Source organism: Oryctolagus cuniculus, chromosome 3 (genome assembly GCF_964237555.1).
Source record: "Oryctolagus cuniculus chromosome 3, mOryCun1.1, whole genome shotgun sequence".
Lineage (NCBI taxonomy): Eukaryota > Metazoa > Chordata > Mammalia > Lagomorpha > Leporidae > Oryctolagus > Oryctolagus cuniculus.
The window spans coordinates 162,989,213-163,005,324 of NC_091434.1; the positions used below are offsets into that span (position 1 = coordinate 162,989,213).

The 16,112-nt window shown below is 38.5% G+C and overlaps 1 protein-coding gene across 10 annotated transcripts in view; it reads right to left on the minus strand.

Annotated features, from left to right (window-relative positions):
• Window positions 1-16,112, minus strand: part of GRM8 (glutamate metabotropic receptor 8) — a 913,479-nt gene that overhangs the window by 196,432 nt on the left and 700,935 nt on the right. For all 10 annotated transcript variants that reach the window (XM_051849760.2, XM_008258244.4, XM_008258240.4 and 7 more), the window contains one exon: window positions 5,852-5,988. In XM_051849760.2, coding sequence (XP_051705720.1) covers window positions 5,852-5,988 — 137 coding nt within the window. The remainder of the gene's footprint in view (window positions 1-5,851; window positions 5,989-16,112) is intronic.

Genomic DNA, 16,112 nt, shown 5'->3' on the forward strand with positions numbered 1-16,112 from the left:
GATGGAAAAAATATATTCCAACCTACCAAAAAGAAAAGGCGAGCAAGTATAGCCATCCTAATATCACACAAAACAAACTTTAACTAAAAAATTGGTAAAAACAGACAAAGAAGGTACTACATAATAACTAAGGGATCAATTCAACAGGAATATGTGACTATTTTAAATGTATATGCATGCAGTGCCAGGCTCCTGGCTATTTAAAATAAATGTTGATGGATCTAAAGGGAGACATAGACTCAAATACAATAGTAATGGGGGACTGAGATACCCCACTTTCTTCAATGGACAGATCAACTAGACAGGAATTCAACACAGAAACAGAGCTAATCTACCTTATGGACCAAATGGAACTAACTTATATCTATAGAACTTTCATCCCACAATTGCAGAATATATATTCTTTTCATCAGTGCACGGAACTGTCTCTCAGACCATATGATAGGATATAAGGCAAGTATGAGCAAATTCTAATAAATCAAAATCATATCATGCATCTTTTCTGACCACAATGGAATGAGGCTGGAAATTAGCAACTCAAGAATCTTGAGAAAATATGCAAACACATGGAGATTGAACAACATGCCCCTATATGAAGAGTGACTCATAGAAGAATTCAAAAGAGAAATCAAAAAAATTCATGAAATGAGTGAAGATGACAATACAATATATCAAAACTTATGGGATACAGCAAAACCAGTTTTAAGAGGGACATTTACAGCAATTGATGCTTATATCAAGAAATTGGAAAGGCACCAAAAATGAGCTACAAATGCATCCGAAGAACTTAGAAAAACAAGAACAAACCAAACTGCAAATTAGTAAACGAAATAATTAAAATTAGAGAAGAAATAACACTGAGAACAAAAAAAGGTCAGTGAAGAGCTGCTTTTTTGAAAAAATAAAACTGATACACCATTGATCCAACTAACCAAAAAAAGAGGCCCCAAATTAATAAAAAATGAAAAGGAGCTATAACAATGGATAGCACAGAAATAAAAATAATCAGGAATTACTACAAACAGCTGTATGCCACCAAATTGGAAAACTAGAAGAAATAGATTTCTTGACACAGATAATCTCCCAAATTGAGTCATTAAGACATAGAAAACCTAAACAGAATAATCCAGTTGGAGACTAAATTAGTAATAAAGACCATCCCAACAAAGAAAAGCCCAGGACAGGGTGGCTTCATTGCTAAATTTTACAAGACATTTGAAGAACTAATTCCAATTCTTCTCAAGCTATTCAAAACAACTGAAAGGGAGGGAATTCTTACAAAATTCCTTCTATGAGGCCAGTATCATCTTAATTCCAAAATCAAAAAAAAAAAGATAAAAGGAAGAAAAAGATAATTACAGACCAACATAGGTGCAAAAATCCTCAGAATAATACTAGCTAATCAAATCTAACACATCAGAAAGATAATTCACCTGGACCAAGTGGGATTTATCCCTGGTATGCCAGGTCAGCTCAATATTTACAAATCAAAAAATTTGACAGCCAGCATTTTTTTTTTTGATAGGCAGAGTGGACAGTGAGAGAGACAGAGAGAAAGGCCTTCCTTTGCCGTTGGTTCACCCTCCAATGGCCGCCACATCCTGTGCACTGTGGCTGGCGCACCGCGCTGATCTGATGGCAGGAGCCAGGTACTTATCCTGGTCTCCCATGCGGGTGCAGGGCCCAAGCACTTGGGCCATCCTCCACAGCACTCCCTGGCCACAGCAGAGAGCTGGCCTGGAAGAGGGGCAACCGGGACAGAATCTGGCGCCCCGACCGGGACTAGAACCCGGTGTGCCGGCGCCACTAGGCGGAGGATTAGCCTAGTGAGCCGCAGCGCCGGCCGACAGCCAGCATCTTAATGAATGGGGAAAAGATGGAAGCATCCCATTAAGATATAGAACCAGACAACTATGCCCACTTTCACCATTGCTATTCAATATAGTCCTTGGAGTTTTAACTAGAGCCATTAGACAAGAAAAGAAAATCAAAGAGATACAAATTGGAAAGGAGGAAGTAAAAATTGATATTTGCAGATGATATGATTCTATGTATAGGGGACTCCACTAAGAGACTATTCAAACTCTTAAGAGTTTTATAAGTGGCAAGATTTACAAAAGCACATAAAATCAATAGACTTTGTATACACAGACAAGCCATCAATGAGAAAGAAGTTCTAAGATTAATAACATTCAGAATAGCTACATAAAAATTAAATAACATTTAATCAAAATTTGAAAAATCTCAATAATGAAAACTACAAAATATTAAAGAAAGTAATCAAGAGAGATACAAAAAAATGGAAAAATATTCCATGTTTGTGGATTAAAAGAATTAATACAGTGAAGATGTCCATTCTTCCAAAATCAATTTACAGATTCAAAGCAATCACAATAATACCAATGACATTCTTCTCAGATCTAGATAAAATACTAAAATTTATATGTAATCAGAAGAGACTCCAAATAGTTAAAGCGATCTTGTACAACAAAAACAAAGCTAGAGGCATCAAAATATCAGATTTCAAGACATACTACAGGGCAATTATAACCAAAACAGTCTAGTATCGTCAAAAAATAGACAAAATAGAAATGTAGACCAATAGAATGGAATAGAAACTTTGGAAATCAACTCACACATCTACAACCAACGTATCTTTGACAAAGGAGCTAAAATCAGTCACTGGAGAAAGGACAGTCTCTTCAACAAAAGGTGCTGGGAAGACTAGATCTACATGTGCAGAAGTATGAAACAAGACTCCTACCTTATACCTTACACAAAAATCAAATGATAATGGATCAAGGAACTAAATCTATGACCTGACACCCTTAAATTACTAGGGGAGAACATTTCAAATGTACAAACAGGGCAAAACACTATGAAATACTGGCATACGAAAAGATACAAGAAGGCAATCAAAGCCAAAATTGGGACAAATAGGATTATATCAAGCTGAGAAGATTCTGTACTGCAAAACAAACACTCACCAAAGTGAAAGGGCAACTGACAAAATGGGATAAAATATTTGCAAATTATGCAACTGATAAGGATTAATGTCAGAATCTACAAAGAGCTCAAGAAACACAAAAAACAAATAATCCAGTTAAGAAATGGGCAAATGACTTGAACTGGCATTTTTCAAAACAGGAAACTGAAATGGCCATGAAATGAATGAAAAACTGCTCAGGATCACTAGCCATCAGGGAAATTCGAAACAAAACCACAATGATGTTTCCCCTCACCCCAGTTAGAATGGCTACCATACAATAAAGAGAATCGAAAATGAATCTTGATGTGAATGGAAGGGGAGAGGGAGTGGGAAAGGGGAGGGTTGCAGGTGGGTGGGACGTTATGGGGGGAAGCCATTGTAATCCATAAGCTGTACTTTGGAAATTTATATTCATTAAATAAAAGTTAAAAAAAGAATGGCTACCATACAGAAATTCAAGAAACAATAAATGCTGGTAAGGATGTGTGGATCAAGTATACTAATTTTTTGCTGGTGGGAATGTAAACTAGTAGAGGCATTGTGAAAGACAGTATGGAGATGCTCATTCCTGGGAACTTACCTAAGAGAAATGAAATCAGCATATGAAAGTGTTATCTGTACCCCAATATAATTGCAGCTCAATTCACAATAGTTAATATATGGAATCAACTCAGATGTCTATCAACTGCTAACTGGTTAAAAATTATTATACACACATAGTATGGAATACTACTAAGACATAAAAAAAGAATGAAATCTTGTCTTTCTAACAAAATGGATACATCTGGAAACCATTATACTTAGTGGAACAAACCAGTCCCAAAAAGACAAATATCATATAATTTCCATGATCTGTAGTAAATAATAGAATACCAATAATACAAGGTATAGGAGTGAAGTTGAAATTTTGAGATTCAAAGATTATTTATAGCCCTTGTCTCTACTGTTGATGAACAGTTTAATTTCTTCTTAGTATTTGCTGAACTCTTTACTTGGTGTAGGATTAGTCTTCTGAGCATAAAGTAAACTGAAAGTAGATCATTGTATAAATGAAGAGAGGGAATCAGAAAGGAAAGAGGACGAACCTTGAGGGTGTTTTTCAGAGGGAGGGTAGGAAGGGAAGTGTCACTCTGTTCTTAAATCTATACATATGAAATACATGAAATTTGTTTAGTCAAATATAATTTTAAAAATTATTAAAAATAAAAATATTGCATGCTATACAAATTGAAGTAACGAGAACTATCTTACTGCTGTTTGCAAAATAATTTTGTATCTTCAACTTGGGAAAATAAAAAGGAAAAAACTGTAAATATGTGGTCTTATATACTATACTAGTGGGAACATAGTCCTTTTGTGCATTATTGAAAATAGAGCTGTTATTATCTTGAAGTCACTTCAAAGAGACAATAAATCATTCATATTTTGGTTTTGTTATTTCTCATGATCTGCTTTCTGCTTCTTTGCTGAGAACCTGGGTGACCGATATTTGCATAAACACATTACTTCAAGGGACACAGAAAAGCAAAAATAATTTTAAGATACCAAATCAATATCTTCTAAATGGGTCCCAGCACAAGAAAGCTCATGCACACTCAAGTATTGTGGTTGCTCTGAGAATCAAGAAGAGGATATATTTTATTAATGGAAAGAACAAGAGAACAGTGGGAGACCACGTCCTCCTTTCCTGGTAGCATTGTGAAAGTACCTTACTGCCTCCAGAGTAAACACTGGTGTCACTCTAAGGATTCCTGGGTCCACAGATAGCCCTGCACCTATGTACAAGAGATGCAAAGTAAACCAACTCCAAACCTGCATTGAGACTACAAGGTATGCTCTCTATTCACCTACATTTGAAGCCTTTGTGCACTGATAGTGAGCCATGGGCAGTTGAAATGTGAATTCTTTACTTGGTGATAAACAGATGCTGTTCCAACCTTCCCCACCAGCCATGCCAGGCTTGCGCCCTGGATCTTCCTTACCCATCAAGTTCAGGAGTGATTTCCTGAATTCAATATGAGCCCTAAATGACTGGTGGGTGTGAGAAGCAGGCAGCATTCCTATGAGTCCACCAAGACTCCTTCTCTGAAATTGCACCTTTGAGTAGCCTCTCTCAAGACAGGGATATCTGACAAAGCTCCTCTTCTCCATTGCCACATGGCCTGCCAGCTCCACTCCATCCCTCCCGACTGCAAGGAAAGACAGCTGGCCTGGTGCTCCTGTGTGCAAATGCTATCTGTGATGGGCACCACCTCCAGGCCCTGGGAGCTCCCTTTGGCTGGGCTCTGCAGGTCTCCCTTACCTGGCCTCTGGTAGGAACTGTGGAAGTCATGGATCCTGGACCATAGGAGTTTCAAAGTAACATTGACAATAGGCAACCCTGTGAGCTGTTAAATAATCTGACCCTCATCTCTGGATACATTAATTTCCCACAGCATTGTAAGTGAAAGAAGTAACGCAAATACATATGCACTTCCATCAATCCGATGTAGCCATAAGGTCTCACCTTATGATATGGCAAAGGGGATACTTCTTTTTAAAGCCTAAACTTAATAACTCACTGCACAGTTAATCCCTCCTACCCACCCCTACATATGCCACACACACAGTGTACAAAGATTTGGATAAGCGAACATTTCAGAAGAGGGCAATATTTCTTTTAGTCAATTAAAAGGAAATGAAATCATTCATTATATTCTTATAGATATCACGAGATTTCTCAACAGATGCATGAATGTCTTCAATATTTTAAGTTGAATGAAGGGTAAAGGCATATTTTTTTTGAAAAAGTATCTATGGGAAAGTCTACTCTAAAAAAGTTAAAGAGTTAATACATTAATGCACACTTATGTGGATACTTGCTTTCAGATGAAGCTGATTGGTCCAGTGCCCAATGATTTTGTATTCTGTACTTTTGTTGGTTATTTGATACTGGAAGATATCATAACGTCCAGGAGCATCTCCATTTTCATTGAATGTGACAGGTGTCCCCGCACTGCCTATAAAGAGTTAGAAAACAGTAGTAGTGAAATTTTAGTAAGACAGACCACTGGGCTTACTTTTCTTTGAAGAACAATGGCAGATAAAAGTATATCGTGTGTAGTAAGTGATATGAAGATTATTATCCATACAAGGTCATTCTTGATAGCTTAATATCTTTTACATGAAAAGAAATCCAGATGTACACACAGGAATAAGACATGCTTTATTATGCACATTAGGAAGTAAATGATGAGTATCCAAGTTAGGCAGTGCACATAGTAGCTAAATAAATAAAAGTTGATAGGCTGAATTTTCAGTACTGGCTACAGAGAATGGTAGTTAATAGAGAAAAATGTCAGTGGCTTGAAGCATGACAGCTCTTGCACAGTGTGAACTACAAATGGCACCTAATATACGGCAGAACACCCCAGCCAGTATCCTCAGTGTTACTTTTTGCTAACTTCAACTCTCTGTGAAGCAGTTGCATTTTTCAATTCCTCTGCTTCCAGTCTTTCTGCCTAAAAGTTTACCAATGTGGGCGACTGTTGGGAACCTCACAATGATGAAGAAGTGATCAGCGGGAAGTCCTAATTCAGTCCATATCATAAAATTTCCCGCATTGACCATGAGGAGTGAAACAGTGGCAGGACAGTGGAATGCAAGAACCACAGTCTTTTCTAAACTCTGTTCCTTTCAGAAGCTTACAGATTCTGTCCACTTTTAATTTCCCTATTATTAACTTCTGCACATTTATAGGTATAAGAGTAGAAAGCAATTGCTATGCCAATGTTTCCTTGTTCCATCCAGCTTTGTCACATGTACTGACTTTCTTTTTCTTTAATATCTTTGGACCCTTCTTCATCTGCTTGGTTTATTCTTTCCTATCTTGACAAATTCAGCTGACACCAATCCCTTTTCTTGGTTCCTATCTTCACTCTGCAGACCCAGTTCACTGAATTTCTTCTCACAGGATATTGGATTTAATTTTTATACTGCACTGGAAAGTTTGCCTTTCTCATTATCTCTTTCCCAGATTTCATTCTCCAAGAATATATACTACTAATAGATATGTATCAACTTTATATACAAATCACATATCTACCTGATGAATTTCCTAACCTATTTGTAGAGGTGTTTACCTACATATCAATGATCACAAAATTCTAAAATATTTAACTTAAAATAGATGACACTATCAAAAATGACAGCAACTTGCAAACAAATATTGGAGTATTTTCCTAGTGGTTAATGGGCAGATTCTAATATTCTGTTTTCTTTATTCTTCCTAACATCTGAACACAGTGTGAGACTCCTGATGAGTCCACAGATATCTGTTATCATGAGAACTGCTGAGCTGTAAGAGCCATGCTTGGAGGAATGAGCCTGGGTCTGTGGTTTGGTAGCTGCATGTCCATGATAACTTCATTCCCCATTTATTTTCACACTGTGTATGTCTCTTTGCCTCCCCTTTACCACACGGACACCTAATAATGAATTGAATACATTTTGAAATCCTAAGAGTTATCCATGTATAAATTATCATCAATGAGTTGATATATAAATCAACAAAGAAATTAAGAATTGGAAAACATAATAGGAACTCTCCAATCAACCAGTGCTATCTTACTTACTCCCCAGAGTCCAATGGAAACCTATTTGTCATACATGACCAAAAACTCTGAGTTTCTTAACTCAGAGATTTTGGGCAGATTAAGCTTCTAAATCCTCAGTTTCTCTACCTGTAAAATCACACTTTTCTCAGAGTTGTTATGAGAATTTAAATGAATCAATACTTGTCAAGTTCACAGGATAATCAGGTATTACTATTCATCTTCTGAAAATTAATGAGTGAACTAGAGAGGCAGAGAGTGAGGAGGAGGAAGGAGAAAAGGAGGAGGAGTAACGAATTCAGAGAGGAAAGGAGGAGGTGAGGAGGAGGGTGGCAGGGAGGGAGAGAGGGAGGGAGTGAGGAAAAAAAGGAACCCCACCCCTGATTCACATGTCTCAGATGCCCATAATAGCCAGGGCTGGGTTGAGGGCACAGCAGGCTCAAAGAAGTCAACCCAGCTCTCCTACACAGATGGCAGGAACTCAAACACTTGAGCTATCACTGTTGCTTCCCAAGATCTGCGTTAGCAAGAAGCTGCAGATGGGATTGGACCTGGGTAGTGAACCCCAGAATTCTGATGCATATGCTATGAACTTGATATTAACAGTAAATTCATTGTCATTTACATAGTACTTTGGAAATCTGTAATGCCATATTCTCCGTGTATAAAGGGATATTTAATTTCCTTTAAAATTTCACAAATTGCTACTCCCTTCACTGAGACTCCATATTTCCTTCAGCAGTAGTGCCCAATCTTTTTGTTTGTTTGCCACAATGACATACACTACAGAAGAATGTCACTGTTTAACACATTCTGACTAATGTATTCCGAGCTATACACAGCTACCAGTTCACTGTTGCTGTATCTCTGTTCTCCAACTCAATTAAGAATATTGGAAAGCAAATGAGAACTACTGATCACAAAAATAATTTCTTATTTAGATATTTCAAATATTATTAATGTCAAGTGACACAAATTCAGGCATTGCTTTAAGAAACAATACAATACTGAAGCAGGTAGAAGTGTGTTCTGGAGCAAGAATGCTGGGTTCAAACCCTATTTCTGTCACTTATCAGATGTATTTTCTTGGGAAGTGGAGTAGTGATAATTTCAACCTCAGTGGGAAGAATCAGAAATGAATCAGTAAATGCAAAGCATTTAGTACACATGAAGCATTGTATGATTGGCTATATTTTTATTATTTTATGGCAATATTTGAGATCCATTGTCTATGCGGGAATCTATAAACTTGGTGGTAAATGTGTCATTTACATGATGTCATTCTTACTAATCTTTGTTTAAACACCACGCCACATCATAAACCTAAAATCCAGGTTGCTGTTCTCCAGGCTGTCTCATCAACCTGCCTCTTTGAACATGGTACACTCTCTAAGTTCCCTTCCTCTTCCTTCCTAATCCTCCTCCTCCATTTCCTTCAAGATGTGGCTCAAGGGTAAGGCTCTTAGAGAAGCTCAACTCTTCAAACCTGGAACAAAGCCCCAAGTACCTATTCTTGTCCTAACTTCCTCTGTCAGGGCACTCCTGACACTCTGCATGCTTTCAGTATTCATCCCATACTTGATTATAAATGCTTTCAACAAGTATTTACTAAGAGTCTACTGTGTTTCCTGTACTCGGTGGACCCTCTGCCTTCCTCATAAAACTCTGGTCTCCTTAGAATTTATCCCTTATCTTTGTAGAATGTGTACCAGAGACAGTGCTCGATATTGGGAGTAATCAATAAGTCACAGGAAATCATGAAAGAGGCACTCCATAACGATCTCAAAAAAGATCCATATTCACCCTCTTTATAACACCATGAACTTTATTGATATCACATTTCATCTTTGAAATTCTCAAGTGAAGGAAACAACCAAGTCCCTTTCACACCATTATCAGGGTGATCTTAGAAACCACAGCATATCTTTGCATGGTCTCTGAATTAATTACTGGCAGTTGAAGCAGTTTTCATTACTGACTACCCATGCATCCTGTTTTTCTAGTCTGATTTCTGGTCTCAGGCTAGACTTGCAATTGAATTGCTTCAACCCTCTTACAACAAGACTGCCTGCATTGCATATTGACTCAGTTCCAATAACTACTGTGACACACTGGTCTGTGTGACAATGAGCACCCTTGAGCAGTCATGAAGGACTAAGTTGCTGTTACAATTTCGACAAGCTTGCCATCTTTTCAAAAGAAGATCTTTTGTACTGAAACTGGCCATCCTGAAAAATGGAATTAAGTGGCATTTTTGTCTATAAAATATTTGTAATGGCATATGTCTCTTGATATATTCAGCAATTTCTTGTAGTTTAATAATAACAGTCAATAAATACAACATATATTTGATTAGGCTATATTAGGGTTATATTTTAAATCAAATCATGTCCATCAAATTTTGTTTTATTCCTTTCCTTCTCACAAATTAGCTATTTCAGAAATTTGATGTGCATTAAAGTTTAAAATTTTTTTTATCATATATGTACATTAGTAGAAAAATGAAAACAAAAGCATGGATTTGTAGGGTATCTTTTACTAGTCAGGTACTATTTTCAGAGTTTGCACATCTCCTCCAATATTGTTGGTTTAATAAGAATTGTGAGGAAAATTCTATTTTTATTACTAGATATCTCAAACACTCCCAATGTGGCTTTACAGGAAAAATGATACATCCTGTGAAGATGTTATTTGAAAATTTGACTCCTTTGAGAATTGTGTCATGGAAGAGAATGGGTTTGACATTCAGGGGTTGGAGCCTGACTTCTGGCTATCCAAGTTATCTGCATGATCTAGACAATTTATGTCCCCTTAGACCTGTGCTCTCATTCTTCAAGTAGGCCTAACAACCTCAATATCCCTGGGCCATTACAAAGGCTAACCGAGATGATGCATGTAGAATATTGTGTGCATAACTGACTCTCGATAGACATGCAGTAACTTAAAACTGTCATCATCATCCTACACTGAGTTTCCCCTTGGTCTACATTCTCTTGTATCCACAATGTAAAACTTAATGCAAGAATAATTCTCTCACCTTTAGGTACAAAAATCACACACACACACACACACACACACTCATGTAAACCAGTTTGGTTTATTTCAAGTTTACTACTTCCCTTCCTACTTCTTACACCAAACTTCATCCAGTGTCCTGTTCTCACAACCTACAATATTACACAAGCAGGAAAAAAATAAGACATCTTAAAATCAGTAGTTTAATCATTTTCATCACCCTTAAAAGAAGAAAGAATATATGAGATGTAAGTTATTGACCAAATGTCATAGGAAATAGCAATTTCCAAAAAGGTCTCAATTATTCTTGTTCTTCCTTCCATTGTCCAATTTATTGAACACTTATAATAAATAAACAATCATATTTGAATGAAAATCATATTATACTTTAATTATTTAAGAAACAGATTACTCTTATATATAAGAATCACTCTGCCTCATGCTTTGAAAGTGTTTAACATTTGACTCACTGTACTCTTCATCCATACTCCTGTTACATACCTGGTGACCCTGCCATCCATGTGGGTAATTTTTTTAAACTTTTATTTAATGAATATAAATTTCCAAAGTACAGCTTATGGATTACAATGGCTTCCCCCCCATAACGTCCCTCCCGCAACCCCCCCCTTTCCCACTCCCTCTCCCCTTCCATTCACATCAAGATTCATTTTCGATTCTCTTTATATACAGAAGATCAGTTTAGCATACATTAAGTAAAGATTTCAACATTTTGCTCCCATGTGGGTAATTTAACATCCTGGTCTTCAGGATAGTTAACTTCAATTCTTTCAATTTTCTTTTTTTTTTTTTTTTTTAGACTCTTTCATGCAACTCACTATCTATTGTTACAATCGCCTTCTGGAAACTATCCTATCCAGGAACTGTATCATCTAAACTATCATCTAAAATTTTGCTTTCTGGCCACTACCTTCTATGACTTCCTAAACTGACCGATTCACTGATCACTGCATTGTCACTCCACTTCACCCCCATGGCAGTTTCACTTCCCTCCTAGTCCCGCATAGGTTCTACCATCTGTTCTTTTGTGATCTCTCTGCCCAGTTGTCTTCATCTACCAAATCATAATCATGATTATATAAAACTGTGCACTTCATCAGCAGAAGCAGAATACTGCTTGAGGAACACAAGCAGCTTTTCTCTCTGGCAAAACTACAACTGGGCTAAAGTAAGGGCAGTGCCTAGGACACAGCCCTGAGTGTGAATGTCCTCTCCCTGAATTTTGTAAACTCAGTGCCTTGCTTGCTTCTTCTAGTCATGCCCTCATTGCCATGTCCTGCCTTCAGCTCATGACCTCAGATTTCCAATAAACAGTCAATACTGCTCTGCAGCCCTATCCAGTCCTCATGGTTGGTTCACTTTCTCCACCCTTCAGGACAACACTTGACTTCTTCTCTCTCTTCACACATTCAACACCTTCCTTCCCATGTCACATCAGCATGGCTCACTCTTTCTCATTGAGAAAAGGCAGCAAAAAGACAGAAGTATCCTCATCATTCCACCACAGAGCCTACCACCTACATGCATCCACACACGTTCTCTTCCCTCCTGTGGCAACACAAAGCCCTGATCCAGTCAAAGTACTCCTCCCCTGGGGATAAGGAACCACCCACTCACTCTCCAAGCATTTTAACTTTCAGTTTTCTTTCTTTTACATCAACAAATTTAGACTCTCTCTAGAAGTATTCCCTTAAATTCACTAATAAGTACTAATATCTCTTCTTAAATAGAAACAAATACCCTAATTTAACCCCTTGGCCTCACAGGGCTCTTGCCTCATGTTCCACTCTTCTTTACAGTAAAACTCTGGTTGCTACATTTTTTTCAGTGTCCATACTTCACAAATTTATTTATCTCAAACTGTATATAATGAAGCAAGACATAAGCTGAAATGCATTGTTATAAGGATGGCATTAGTTCAAATATGTACATGCATTCCCGGTAGAATGACTCAAAAAATACAGAGCTGGATCTTCTAAACTACAACTACAGAAAATGAAACAAGGATGGGGGATTTAAAACACCAATTTACAGAAGAAAATATTTCAAACAGTAATTTCATGTCTTTTTTTATCCAAACAAAATGGAAATTTGGGATTGAACAAAACCTATTATAAATTATTAACGATGTCAACCTGCATGGCCATTTTTGCTTTTAACAGTAAGTTTAAGAAAATTAGTACACTCGGTTTAAAACTCTTAACCTGGGGCTAGTGCTGTGGCATAATAGGTAAGACCACCGCCTGCAGTGCCAGCATCCCATATGGGTGCAGGTTCAAGTACCAGCCACTCCACTTCCGATCCAGCTCTCTGCTATGCCCTGGGAAAGCAGTGGAAGTTGGCCGAAGTGCTTGGGCCTCTGCACCCTCGTGGGAGACCCAGAAGAAACTCCTGGCTTCCGGCTTTGGATCAGCTCAGCTCCAAGCATTGCAACCATTTGGGGAATGAAACAGCAGATTGAAGATCTCTCTCTCTCTCTCTCTCTCTCTCTGTCTCTACATCTCTCTCTATAGTGTAACTTTGTCTCTCAAATAAAATAAATCTTAAAATAAATTTTTGTGTAATTTCCTTTCCTCCAGAGCTATAAAGGGTTCATTGCCTCCTCCCCGTCCTGGACCTAATTTTCTTTGTAGAAAATGTTCCAGGGGCTTCTTCTGGTTCTCCCACGTGAGTCCCAGGGACTTGGGCCATCTTCTACTACTTACCAGGCCATAGCAGAGAGCTGGATTGGACTCAAACCGGCACCCATTTGGGATGCTGGCATTGCAAGTGGTAGCTTTACCTGCTATGCCACAGCACTGGCCCTGCAAATTTTTTTTTTTACATTTTTCTTTAAGTTTTATTTATTTGAAGGGCAAAGATACCTGAGTGGGGGAGGGGGGACGGAAAGAGAGGGGAAGAGAGAGATAGAGAGAGATGAGAGAGCGAGCTTCCATCCACTGGTTCATTCCACAAATGGCTGCAATGGCCAGGGCTGGGTCAGGCTGAAGCCAGGAGCCAGGAGCTTCTTCAGAGTTTCCAACATGGATACACGGGCCCAAGAACTTGAGCCATCTTTTGCTGCTTTCCTAGACCCATTAGCAGAGAGCTGGATCGGAAGTGGAGCAGCCAGTATTCTAGCTGGCACCCATATGGGCTACCAGCACTGCAGGTGGAGGCTTAAATTTCTATACTGCAGTACTGGCCCCAGTGCAAAAAAAAATCTTGAAATCCATGATTTTTTTAATTTATTTGACAGATAGAGTTAGACAGAGAGATAGACAAAGAGAAAGGTCTTCCTTCCGTTGGTTCACCCCACAAATGGCCACAACGGCTGGAGCTACGCCGATCCAAAGCCAGGAGCCAGGTGCTTCCTCCTGGTCTCCCATGCAGGTGCAGGGCCCAAGCACTTGGGTCATCCTCCACTGCCCTCCCAGGCCACAGCAGAGAGCTGGACTGGAAGTGGAGCAATCGGGACTAGAACCCAGAGCCCACATGGGATGCCAATGCCACAGGGGGAGGATTAACCAAGTGAGCTACAGCTTCGGCTCCTGATTTTTTTAAGTTAAAAACCTGTAGTTCAGCAGGACTATAGACAAGGGCTACAAACAATCATGAAAAATGTCCATTTAACTCATATACAATAAATTTTAAAATAATAACAGATCATTAAAACTATAATAGTATATCATTCCTAACTATTGTTTAACAAAAATATAAATCAAAGATTAATAAAACTATGCTGGCAGTAGTGCTGATACAAATAGGGTTATCTTTTTTTAATTTTTTTGTTTTTTTCATTTTAGTTTTTTCATAATACACATGTTCTATGAACTTTGTGAAGACCCTGATAGATGCAGAATTTCCTCATTCTCTGCACCTTTCTTCCACTACCCTGGTCCAGACTACTCCTTTCTCTGAACTCCTGGCCAATACCCTGCAGTCACAGTGAACAACATCAGTATACTCTCTACCCCACAGCCAGGCACTGCAGTGAAAAACAAGTCAGAATTCATCACAGCTCTCCTTAAAAATCATTCAGTGGATTCCCATTTCACTTCGAATAAAACACAAAAGGTTAATCATGGCCATGACCAAGGTCCACTTATTTCTCTCCTCTTACTCATTCTCTATACCCCACCCACCCTGTTCTTTGAATTTTCTTCTGCTTTAGGAAACCACTCTATTGTTTTCTGTTCTCTCTTCCCAGTGGTCTTAACACTTAGATCTTCTGCCCACTCCTGCTCCTTCTCATCCTCTGTATTCCACATCAGTTATCACAGAGAAAGTCCCCATCCTAGCACTACATCTGTTAAACCTGATTTTTATAATCACTCTCTAGGGCACACATAATTTCCTTCCTGGGATTTTATATGTATCAAAAGTATATCACTTATTTCACTGGTTGGCCCGTTTGAATACTATTAGAATGCTATTTATGCTGCAGAGAATTCTTCTACCACATCTGTAGCACAGACTGTTAGATGAGCATCGGAATCTATCATCTCTTATCCAGGATATGTAGCTAGGCGGCTCATCTACCTTGTACTTAGGCATGGCCCAGTGATTAGTTCTAGCCAATTAAACGTGAGCAGAAGTGAGATATTCTCCTTAGGAGATCCATTAAAAGCCACTGAAGTGATCCTCTATATGCTTTGTCCTCTGGCTGGCCAGAATGGAATTGACATGCTGAAATAGTTATTAATAACAGCAGAGCTTGCATGAGCCTGGATTCCAGTGCAAGTGCATGGAGAAGGTCCCTGACACTACCCTGTTCATCCTCAGAGATGTCTAGTTTAGTGTTTACTGTTTCAATCACTATAGCTTGTGAGCCTACCTCTTACAGCAGATGACTATAGCACCTTAGTACCTAGTAAAGTGAGATCTCAACATGGTTTTAAATGCATAAATGTAATCATATTAAATCCGGAAGTGAAAATGTCACTTAATGCCATATTAAAAAGGTTTTTTTTAATTTATTTGAAAGGTAGAGTTACAGAGAAGCAGAGGCAGAGGGAGACCTTCCATCCATTGGTTCACTCCCCAAATGGCCACAATGCTCAGAGGTAAGGTGATCCGAAGCCAGGAGCCAGTAGCTTCCTCCAGGCCTTCCATGCAGGTGTGGGGGCCCAAGCACTTGGGCCATCCTGTACTGCTTCCCAGGCCATAGCAGAGAGCTAGATTGGAAGAAGAGCAGCCATGACTAGAACCAGCGCTCTTATGGGATGCCAGCATGGCAGGTGGTGGCTTCACCACCAAGCCACAGTGCTGGCCCCATATTATAAAGTTTTAAGAATAGATCATAGTTTTATAACTGAACATCAGAGACACTGGCATGGTTGATAACTAGTTTCAGATGCCCCTTAAGAGTTAATATTGATTACCACAATGTGCATGCATATAAGGTTACATTGAGAAGATGAAATTATTGCCTCAAATTGCACTGGAAACCTATAGACATTCACTTACCTTGGCTAAAGCACCCACATGATTAGATGTTTTGATTAAAATCTAAATGT